Source organism: Lygodium microphyllum, chromosome 5 (genome assembly GCF_053477565.2).
Source record: "Lygodium microphyllum isolate KBCC chromosome 5, Lygodium_microphyllum_v1.1.10, whole genome shotgun sequence".
NCBI classification, from domain to species: Eukaryota; Viridiplantae; Streptophyta; class Polypodiopsida; order Schizaeales; family Lygodiaceae; genus Lygodium; species Lygodium microphyllum.
Genome location: NC_141139.1, coordinates 99,363,223 through 99,374,027, shown reverse-complemented (window position 1 = coordinate 99,374,027; position 10,805 = coordinate 99,363,223). Strand labels below are relative to the sequence as shown.

Below are 10,805 nucleotides of genomic sequence, written 5' to 3'. Positions count from 1 at the left end.
AATCCAAAACTAGGAACTCTCTTTGTGTTTAAAGGTACTTTCTAATACAATAAAGGAGTGATTGTGCATGATAAGGTGTTGCATCAAAACCCTATGATATAGGAAAGACATCAATATATGCTATCTTGATTTGCAAGGGACTGTATGTATGCCTCTTATTTAGATAAAACAATTGTTTCTCCTTTGTGGCATATTACAAGAGATTGTTTGATTATCGTTACATTTTAAAGAGAAGTTGAACTTGTTATGGAAAATGGAATGTTGATGCATGAAAAGACTTGTTCAAAGTATTAAGAATCTATGTTACTAGATTTGGAAAGAGATGCTTTCCTAGATGAGATAGAATGTTTGCCTTGTTTTTTACTGAATTTTGAAAAAATTCATACAACGGCGAGTTAATGAACTGTAAGTATTTCCCTCACTAGGAATTGGTTTCGTCGTGGACACTAGGATTGGTGCTATTGATGAGAGGTCACTCGGTAGTATTTGACTCTACTCTCGAGGCACATGGGAACCAATGGGGCTCTAGTTATAATTCCAATTGTGTGCTACAATGGATTAGGATAGAGTAGAAACCCTGTAAGCTCAAGATAGTTCTTTCAAAAGGTCCCGATGCTAGCTAGTTACTTTGGACATGAGTCCTAGTTTAAGGGACAGAATGTTTAAGCGACCATGCATGATGCACATCCCAAGAATACTTAAGGCTTGTCCTATGTCCTTCATCTAAAAACTCTTCTTGAACTGATTTTCCAAGGCATCCAGCTCATCATGAGCACTCCCAACAGTCAACATATCATCAATATAGAGTACCAAAATCATAAGGTTGTCATCACAAGCCTTCTTCGTATATAAACATGGATCCATATCACTACATATATATGGACCTTGGGAATGCTTGAAAGCATTCGACTTGTGGTACCATTTCCTAAGTTCATGCTTAAGGCCATAAAGCTGTTGCATATAAATCTCATCGTGCAAGTCTCCATGTAAGAAAGCCGTCTCTTGACATCCATTTGAAAGAGGTCCAAATCGAGCTATGTAACCAAAGCCAAAACCAAGTATGGGGTAATCATCTTGATGATAAGAAAGAAGACTTCATTAAAGTCAAGACCATGCTCCTACTTAAAATCCTTAGCAACCAATCTAGCCTTATAGGCTTGCCGGCTTGGGGCATCCAAGGGTACTCTTCAACTTGTACATCCACTTGCATGGTAAAGTATATTTTCCACTAGGCAAAGGAACCAAATCCCACATATGATTTGTTAGCAATGGGTCATAGTCTGACTACATAGCCCTCACCCAAGAGTGACTCACCTCTATGCATAGCCTCATCATAGGTAAGCGGCTCACTAGCATATGTCACCATAACATAATCCATAGAGGGTGAAAAACAATCAGTCTGATGTCTATCTCTAGTAGATTACCGTAAAGTAGATTGTGGGGCTTGTACCTCCTGTCTAACATCATGGTCGTGGACCACTAGAGCATCAATTGCTATAGGTTGTCTAGTTAGATGTACAGTAATACGAGGCTCCTCCTAAAATATCACTCTGCGTACCTCAACTACTTTCTCAAGCTACTTATGCATTTTCTTCTCATGGAAAACAACATCATCGTTATGGATAACCTTCCAAGCCTGGCGAAGCCCATCTCACCTACATCTCCATAACTAAGAGAGATGGATTTCATAGACTTAGAATTATTGCGCTTGTCCTTAGGAACATAACAAAAATCCTCACAACCAAAGACATGAAAATAAGTATATGATGGAGGTTTTCCAAACCATACTTGCTCTATAACCTAATAGTCAAGAATAGTGCATGGGGATCAATTAATCAAATGTATGATAGTAACTACATGAGCCCAAAAGTGTTGCGGTAAGCTTGCTTGGCTAAGCATACTATGACCTCGCTCTTGAATTGTCCTATTCATACACTCAACCCATACCATTCTAGGGTGGCGTATATGGGGAGGTCAACTGACACTTAATATTCCTTTCACCACAAAACTACTCAAAGGCTTTAGATACATACTCACCCCCATTGTCAAATTATAAGCGTTTTAGCTTATAAGCCAATGCTAAAATATAGCCAAGGCATTTGATTTTGACTTTATGGGGTATGCCCAGACCTTATGCGAGTAATCATCAATGAAAGTAACGGAATTCTTTGCACCACCTAAATACTTGTAGACCATAGGTACATAAACATCAAAATGAACAAGAGCTAGAGGCTCACCCATGCGCATAATGGTGGACTTCTTATGCAAGTTATGAGTTTGCTTGCCATAAAGATAATGATCACACAAGAATCAAAACACTTATAGTCAAGGGGTGGAATATACTACAAATGGGTAAGAATTTTCATTTCCTTTAATGACATGTGCCCAAGGCAATAATCATAACGATACCTATGATACTACAACCACTACCGACACATGGTCAATAGACTCAGATATAAGTAAGAGGTAAAGAGAGCTAGAATTCCATGAGGAATCACCAAAAGAGACAGCATAACAACCTGCATTATCTAACTGTTCGTAGGATTTTAGTCAAAGCCAAAACATGGTATACATCATGCAAAGCAAACATACTACCTAAAGGAAATTGTAGCTAAACATCTCCAACAATATCCAATGCCAGGTCATTATCCATTCTAACAAATCATGTCATGCTACAATAGAAGTGGAACCACTCTCGATGAGGGGTGATATAAAATGAAGCCCTTGAATCAAGCAACCATCACTGAGCATAGGTAGACAAGCCATCAACCAATTGCGAAAAGCTACAACTATGTAGTCATCATCAAAATCAATCTACACAACATTAATCTCTTCAATCTTGATATTGGACTTGCTAGGGACAATGCTGCAATCATCATTCTTTTTCTACACTTAATCCTTTCCCTTTCTTTGCACATGTCATCACACATTTATGGCATTGTGGCCAAATATGACTCTGCTTCCCACAATGGTGACAAGTCAATGTTGTAGACTTATGGCCACATGACTTACTATGAGACTATCCACATGACTGAGAAAGAGACTTCTGAGAATCTCTCCCATGATGGTCATTACCGCTCTTACCATTGTTATCTTTGACTATCAAAGCATGAGAGATACAGGAAGCATCACCATTCTTTCTGTTAACCTCTTCATTCTTTTTATTAACCTCTTCATTCAAGAGCACACTCTCTACATCTTGCAATTTCATCCCATCAATAGATATATTTGCACACATAGTAATACAAAATGTATCTCATGACTCATACAATGCAAAAGTGTTTCGGCTTTACACCCTCATGTCTCTATGGCTTAATATGTAATTTTTACACTAGAACATGCTAGATTTGTACCTTTCAATTGATGTAATTTGTGCCATCATCCAACTTCTCAATGTTAAAGATAGCATTCTCATTCGATCCACTAGCCAAAATGCAAGAGATGAAAGCACAATCCATGATAAATAGGCTTTTGTAAATCATAGCAAAACAATTGTAAAATCACAACCAACAAATCAAGGGTTGGGCAAGAGAAACCACTTGAAGAATGAGTTGTCCACTTACTGTAATCAAGTAACTGTCAAATCCAAGTGACTGCCCTCAAATAGATTACATAAAATGAAAATGGTAGGCTAATGTAATAAACTGCAGCAATATGCCAACCAAGTGTGATCAACCAAAAGAAAGACCAATAATAACCAGCATTGAAGGCTGCCACAACTATAGTATGTCAGTAATCATACATACAGTAGGCATATATATCATGCACATAGAAGATCTCAGGGTAAAGAGAGGAGAATTGCCAAATACATAACCCACTAAGCAAAGCTTAATACATAACCCAGAAGCATATAAATATCACTAACAACACATTGATAAACATAAGTGCCAAGTCCAAAGTAAGTGATTAAATTAGCCCATTATAGGATAACTACATCCAATGCATATCACGAGAGCATATAAATGAAGTAAGTGTCCCATGGTCTCAATGAAAGTAAGCTCAAGCTCAATTGCATAAATCCAAAGCTCTATGTAACATCCAAAGTAGTGTAGGTAACTCCCACTAGAACAAAATCGAATGCCAAATGAGCAATGCAAGCTTAAAACATCAAGTACATGACATTCGAGTATCCAAAATACATGAAGCATAAGTCGGAAGCATAAACCCCAATAAATTCTTCAAGCCCGTAATTACGCAAGCCACTAAAGTAACCAAGGCATGTAGCCACAACCAAGATCAATGTAATGGAGCCCAAATCTTAGCTCAAAAGCATACCATAGCACATTGGAAAGTATGCATAGTAACCGAAGTAGCGATACATCCATTGAGTATCCCGTGAATTATCAATGAGCATTAGGCAGAAGCTTTTCACTGATAAATGCTTATTGCCCTATTATTATAGCACTGAAATGACATTGAAATTTGAGCTATTTTAAACTCAAATTAGTCCTAAAAGCATAATCATACCATTCGGGCACCAAAATAGCATCCCTGAAGTATTAAACATGCATTATGGAATTTATTGTTTGCTATCCAAACTAAAACTATTCTATTCTGTGCGAAACAAAGAACACAAAATTGCATAGAATCAACTCTGTGAGTGCCCAGTCTATAGTTCTTGTCGACTCTTTGTTTTTTACTATAGAATGCCCAAATTTAATACTATATGCAAAAGTTATGGCCAAAATACAACAATGTTGTTAAACTACCGTAGCTATCCACAACTTCTACAACATGCTATATATCCACTCAAAATGCATTAAATGGCTGCTTCTCAGCTCAATAAGCACTCAATAAGGCTTAGCTAAGCCTCAAAAAGCTCCTCAATAAGCAGGGAGCAAGCTGAAACAAGACAAGAGAAGGGAAGACTCAAATGCATACCTCGAGAGGAAGGAACAATGGCTACCATGAGACCTTGAGCTAATGCTTTGAATCCGAGCTAAAACAATGGATGAAGAAGCTCCTTGAATGGTTGTCTTTGATACCAGTTGAAAGGTAATGCCCGAGTGGAAACACACAAGCAGAAGCAAGAGCAAAGCTAGAGCTATGGCGGATGGAGCAAGAGAGCAAGAGAGAGAGAGAGAGACACTATATGTGGGAACTTCAACAGTCACGACATGTGATCAGCCTTCCCTTCTTCAAATATCATTTACAGAATAAAGAATGAAACGACAATGATGGGTGCCTACCAATTGTAGTGTATAGGTGTGTGGGTATTATTAGTATAATGAATACACTGGCAATTAGACACATGTGACTTTACTCTCAACACGATATTCATTTAGGTAGGCACATTACACATAAAGCTAGGTACTTTATTTGCTAGGTTTTCATAAATTGCATTATGTCTCTATCAAATACTTAGCTTAGCACGACAAGAGATTTCAAATTCAAGAGCCATCAAGAAAGGAGAAACCTTGTTTTGCATAGAATAGCCTTACTTCTTTGGAAGTATTGTATGCTCTACATTTTAGCATTGCTTCCTTTTTTTTCATTTTCCATGAATGGTGATATAATTAAAGGCTAAGAGGTTTTGTGGTTAGATTTTTAGAGACATGTGTCATCTTATTATCATAAGGCTATAATAATCAAGCACATTTACATGCATTTGGTGCTTTCTAAAGTGATTGTGATGTGATGTCTAAATTTTTTATCTTATCATATATTCACATTATTTGTGTTAGTCTATACACATGGTTGGTGTGAGAGGAGCTTTGCTTGCCTCACAAGGATGCTGCACAATGGCTTCATGCAATAACTATAGCAAAACTTAAAGCATGAACACTCATATACCATTAATGCTTTGAAATCTTTTGAAATGAATGATTTTTACAATCATCAAAAGATTATAAGTTGTCTTCTACCTATATGGCTTTAAGTCTCAAAACAAAATTTGATTTCCATTTCAAAGGATTCTTAATATCTAAAATAACTCAATCCAATTCTATACATATATGCATTTTGTTATGTAGATTGGGATATTGCACAAAGTTTGCTTATTCTATATGCAGTTGTCTATGAGAATGTACTCGTGTTCGTGCAAATGATACTAAGGCATATGAGAAATGCAAAACAGTGTAAATTTCCCTTTTCAATGATGTTTCTTAGGCTCATTGTGTTAGACATCATGCTCAATGCCCCACCCTCGTAGGATGGCACCAATGATCCATAATGCCCAAAGTTGTAAGACCCCCCATTGCGAGGACAAGCCATGTGTGAATTGGATCCTAACTTAGATGTGAAATGAGGTCTATGTGATTGGATAGTTAAAAAGTGGCCCATGTGGGCCTAGCCTACACGCTAGATGGAGCAACGAAGTTGGTAAAAACTTGAGACACAATAAACTAACTTGCAAGGTATGGGAATTATCAAGGCCCTTGTTTTTAGATCCCAAGGGCCACAGACGCAACTAGCAAGGGTTCATGGGCAATGCCCTCAACCTAAGAGTAAAGTAAATATTTCCTAAGTAAATTATGAAGGTTATAAACATAGTATGTTGATCATTTTAACCTACCACATTTACAAGCTATAAAAGGGACTCTCCCCAAATCAACATTTGACTAGTCAAAGTTCATCCAACAAGCTTCAAGCTATTTTCACTAATAATCTATCTAGTTTATCATCTAAGCTTCACTATAGAAGTGCACAAGTAAACAAAGCCATCGTTGTGTTTGTTTACGAAAACAAAATCTTAGTCCTATAATTAATTATATACTCTCTATTCTTTGCTCAAATTTTATTTGCCACACATCTTATTCATGTTATTGCAAAAATTTCCCAAGTGTGAAAAGTAGCTAATCAACTTGCAAAGAGAGATTCATTTGATATCATAATTGAAATTAGTAACAATTCAAAACACAAGGAAAAACATACAAAAGGGAATAGAATGTTTGAAATATTAATATTTCCCCCACAACCAAACATTCCCATGTATACTTTTATATGTTGGCATGATGTTTGTTAGGACAAAAAAAGATTCATGTAAAGAAAACAAAGAATGTTCAAGGGAAACCTTCATGATGAGAGGGCTTAAAGAGAAGGATGTATTTTCAATAAGGAAACATCCAAATCATGACTTCACTTTCTCTATGTTAAGTGGACATGTATTATGATCCATGTTAGTTCAATCCCCATGAAATCAAAGACACCGTTTGAACTAAATGGACATGAGCATTGGCCCATTACCATCAATGTTTATAGAGTCAAAGGCATGCTTTTGTCTCACTTGAGACAATGCTCTCTAAAAACTTTTTTCCCATCCATTGAAGAAAAGAAAAAGGCTTTTCCATCCAATTTTGAGGGGAAAATAGGCGATTTTAAAACTAAAATCGCCAAAAAATAAATTATTTTTATCCAAAATATAGTAAAGGATGGTTTTCTTTGAACACGGACTTGAGGCAAGGATGCTTTTATGTTGTGTAATGGTAGCACCATGGAATAAAGAGGAAGCAAACACAAAAGTTATATATATATATATATATATATATGGAAGCAAACACAACAGTTTTATATATATATATACCCATTTGTAGAACCCATGATCTATCCATCCATCTATCCTAAAGCTAGCACTAGCAATGACCATTAGCAGAGTTGTTTCTTCATCAACGCTCGTATATAACCCTCAGCGCACCAGCACACGGTCGTCGTGAAGCACACCACACACTAGGGTTGCAATCATGTAGGTTAGAAGATGGCAGGTACCAAACCATCTTTGTGTATACAATCAAAAAAATGCTCTCGAGGCAAGAGCTTCTAGTGCCAATTAGCATACAAAGTTGAAGCATGAGCTTTAACTTACAGCTCAACTGCACTGGAGAAGCAGATGGTGTGTATCAAGGCAAGCTAGAGATGCATGCCGTCTTTTACAATGCAGCTGAGCTGAAGGACTCTGCAGGCTTGCAATGCTCAAACTTCTTTGCTTGGCCTGCATTGAGATGGTTGTATCCATGTATTTTGGCATGCTATGACATGAGTTCTTGCTCCTATGATGGTGCAGATGCACACCATCATGTCCACAAGCACATGAAGATGATGATGATAGCGGCGATGCTGAGAAGATGGGCCCCGAGTAATAGTAAGCTATAGCTATTTTGGGCATAATCCTGAGCTTGCTTGGGCTTTTGCTTGTCTCCATCTCCTGTTCCAATACATCCTTCTCACATTCCCAGCATTGATCAATGAAAGCTTTCCTTGCCTTGATTTGGTGCAATAATGCATATGCCATTGCCCTTTCCCGTCGAATTGCCGCAGCCTGCTTGTGGTGCAGCCTTGCTTTAATCTCTTGCACAGTGCCTTGGCACCCACACCAATCCTTCCTCTGCACAGGGAAATGCCAAATCAACAAGAAGGCTTAGTGAAGGCAGGCACACTACACTAAGATAGCAGTAAGATCCTTAATTCCTTTAATTGAAGCAAGTGGAATGCATGAGTGATCAAGCCATATATGCACCCTTAGCTCAAACAGGCAAAAAAGAATTACAGCTCACAGCATTTTAATAGTCAAATCCTCAGAATGCATGCTCAGATGTTGCAGCTTCTCAGTTTTCAAGCAAAGCCTTTGAAGCACACTCAACATACCTAAACAGATAGTCATTGTTGAAGCACACTCAACAAAAGGAAAGCAAGTGATCCTATGCTTAATTCAAATTGCAAAACCAGAGAATGACTAGTATTTAATAGATTGAGTCAAAAAGCAAGACCATGATATGATTTCCCCAAGAGTGTGTGTGCACGTGAAGGTGGCAATGCTGGTTCAATTCCACTTGTTTTCTCACTCGGCGTCCACGAAATATTGCTTGTATCCGCACCAGAGCCCTTAGTGCTAGAAATGCTCTGCGAGCCTGGAACACACCACTTGGATTAGTAGCATATCCTATCTTGGCTTAGTGATAAACATGCCAAACAACTTGCATTGCTCCAGCAGAGCCATATTCATTCAGACTATGATCATGTTCTGTTGCTGTATTGAATGCCTGTATTTGGACAAGCTTTTACAACAGCTTGGCACTGTTCAGACATGCCTTCAGCAACAAATAAATAGCTAGACCCTTTCTGAAGAGGAATACAGGTTCTTGTGATCGGTGTCTCTTTCCACAGGCAAATGTTGAGCCACAGACTTGATGAAACAAACTTCATAACTGGTGGGGATTTGAAACTCACATAGATTCTGTTTTCCTTACAAGAATACAAACAGCTGCATGAACAACCAAACCTTAAACTTGAAACACGGATCGATTGAAGATTCACAGAGTGAGAGCAAACCAGGAATCTCCTAAATACAGATTGTATCTTGATGGCAGCCAGATGCTTTTTGGAATCCAAAGAACCAGAATGACAATGATAATCAGCAGTAGGCTCATCAGAGGGAGCTATAACTACTCCAAAAAAGTCGCCTGCATAGTGGTGGTTGTCTTCCTTTTGCTTCCCCATGCCCAATTTCCGCACAATCCATCGTTTAGATTTGCTTGCAGTTGAGTTTTTCTACATACACAAACACACTTTCAGACAGGGAAGTAAAATGGCCAGAATGTAGAAGACATGATTTGATAGCAAATGAATGAAGTGCAAATTGTCATTCATAGTTTGTGCGCTGCTCATTTCTCATGACAAATGGGTTGGGCATCAAACACAGAACAAAGCCCTTTTTTCATCTCATATTTGGCAGTTTCCGACAACATCTAAGAGCAGACACCACTGATAACAAAATGTTAAATTTGAAGACATTGTCTGCTTACCCATACAGGTATACAAAAAGAAGGATAAGCCCTTAGAATTAGTGAACTGCCATCTATCTATTCAGCTTGTCCTGATGTTAGCAATAATGGCAGCATTTTGATTTAGATGATAGATCTTGGTAGTAACAAAACTATTGGAAGGGGATCCTTAACATCATCATGGCAATCATATAACAAATTTTGACTCACTAGATCATCTTTTCCTCCAGAAGAGCCTTTGCTCTTTTTGATACCTATCAGGGCCCTGAACCACCGTGCCGCAACACCCATAATCCTGTCCTGCCCAAATGCCAGAAGCAGTGTCAGCTCCAACATGCTGTAACAGCATGGAGTCCATAAGAAGAGAGGAGCTAAATACTAGTACTATAGAAAAGGAAGTCCAGATTGCAATCAGAAATTTGATGAATGGAGGCAAAGCTAATGGAAAAATGAGCCCAAAAATCGAATCAAAAGACTGACACAGGACTATTGACTGATCTGTGGTACCTGAAACACCAATTCAATTGAATATGGAAGGAGAAAACAGATTCAAGAAATTCCAATTAGAGAATGGATGGGCTGCATGAAACATACCGGAAAGAGGGGGAGAAATACTGCTACAGAAGAAGAAGAAGAAGAAGAAGAAGAAGACGACCTGATGAAAGAGGAAGCAAAAGAGGTGGTCTGCAATGCAAGATGATTGCAAAAGGCAGAGGGGCTAAATGCAGCACACGAGAGGGACAGAGACAGAGACGGACAGAGGATAAATGGGATTCCTATATTGCTATTCTGTACTGTGTGTAAGGCGGGGGGGGGGGGCGTCTATCTCTCTCTCTCTGTGTGTCTGTCGGTCTGTGTTTGAATTTTTTGTCGGAGAGCTCCACAATTCCCAATGGATGGAAGGAGGGATGGATTATTTTATACTGTGTTGCAATTTGAAGAGGGGAGTATATTCTACTCTCTTTTTGGTCTCTTTCAAATGTTTGAAACCCAGGGTGGATGTAAACGAGAGGGGCCCCCCGTGCACCTACTACGACTACTACCCTTCCGGGGGGGGGGGGGGATACAGCGAGAGAGAGAGAGAGAGAG

At 38.5% G+C, this 10,805-nt stretch overlaps 1 protein-coding gene across 5 annotated transcripts; it reads right to left on the bottom strand.

Annotated features, from left to right (window-relative positions):
* Positions 1-7,335: 7,335 nt before the first annotated feature.
* LOC148036188 (protein IQ-DOMAIN 7-like) lies at positions 7,336-10,540 on the bottom strand. 5 transcript variants are annotated; one of them, XM_087679098.1, is made up of 5 exons: positions 10,372-10,540; positions 9,927-10,016; positions 9,265-9,483; positions 8,703-8,843; positions 7,336-8,320 (listed from the first exon to the last, which is right to left on the bottom strand). In XM_087679098.1, exons 2-5 carry the CDS (start codon positions 10,005-10,007, stop codon positions 7,805-7,807), a joined length of 957 nt encoding a protein of 318 aa, XP_087535224.1. In that variant the 5' UTR covers positions 10,008-10,016; positions 10,372-10,540; the 3' UTR covers positions 7,336-7,804. The 5 variants fall into 5 exon arrangements, with proteins under 5 accessions (XP_087535224.1, XP_087535226.1, XP_087535222.1 ...); XM_087679100.1 differs by having other exon boundaries at positions 9,927-10,011; XM_087679096.1 differs by having other exon boundaries at positions 7,337-8,320; positions 10,224-10,540.
* Between the last annotated feature and the right edge of the window lie 265 nt (positions 10,541-10,805).

Excerpts from the sequence above, each read along its gene's own strand:
- LOC148036188 (XM_087679098.1), bottom strand. The coding sequence starts at position 10,007 with ATGGGTGTTGCGGCACGGTGGTTCAGGGCCCTGATAGGTATCAAAAAG. Across the intron at positions 9,484-9,926 it reads CTGGAGGAAAAGATGATCTA|AAAAACTCAACTGCAAGCAA; the intron begins GTGAGTCAAAAT and ends TTGTGTATGTAG. Across the intron at positions 8,321-8,702 it reads CTTGGGGAAATCATATCATG|AGGAAGGATTGGTGTGGGTG; the intron begins GTCTTGCTTTTT and ends TTCCCTGTGCAG.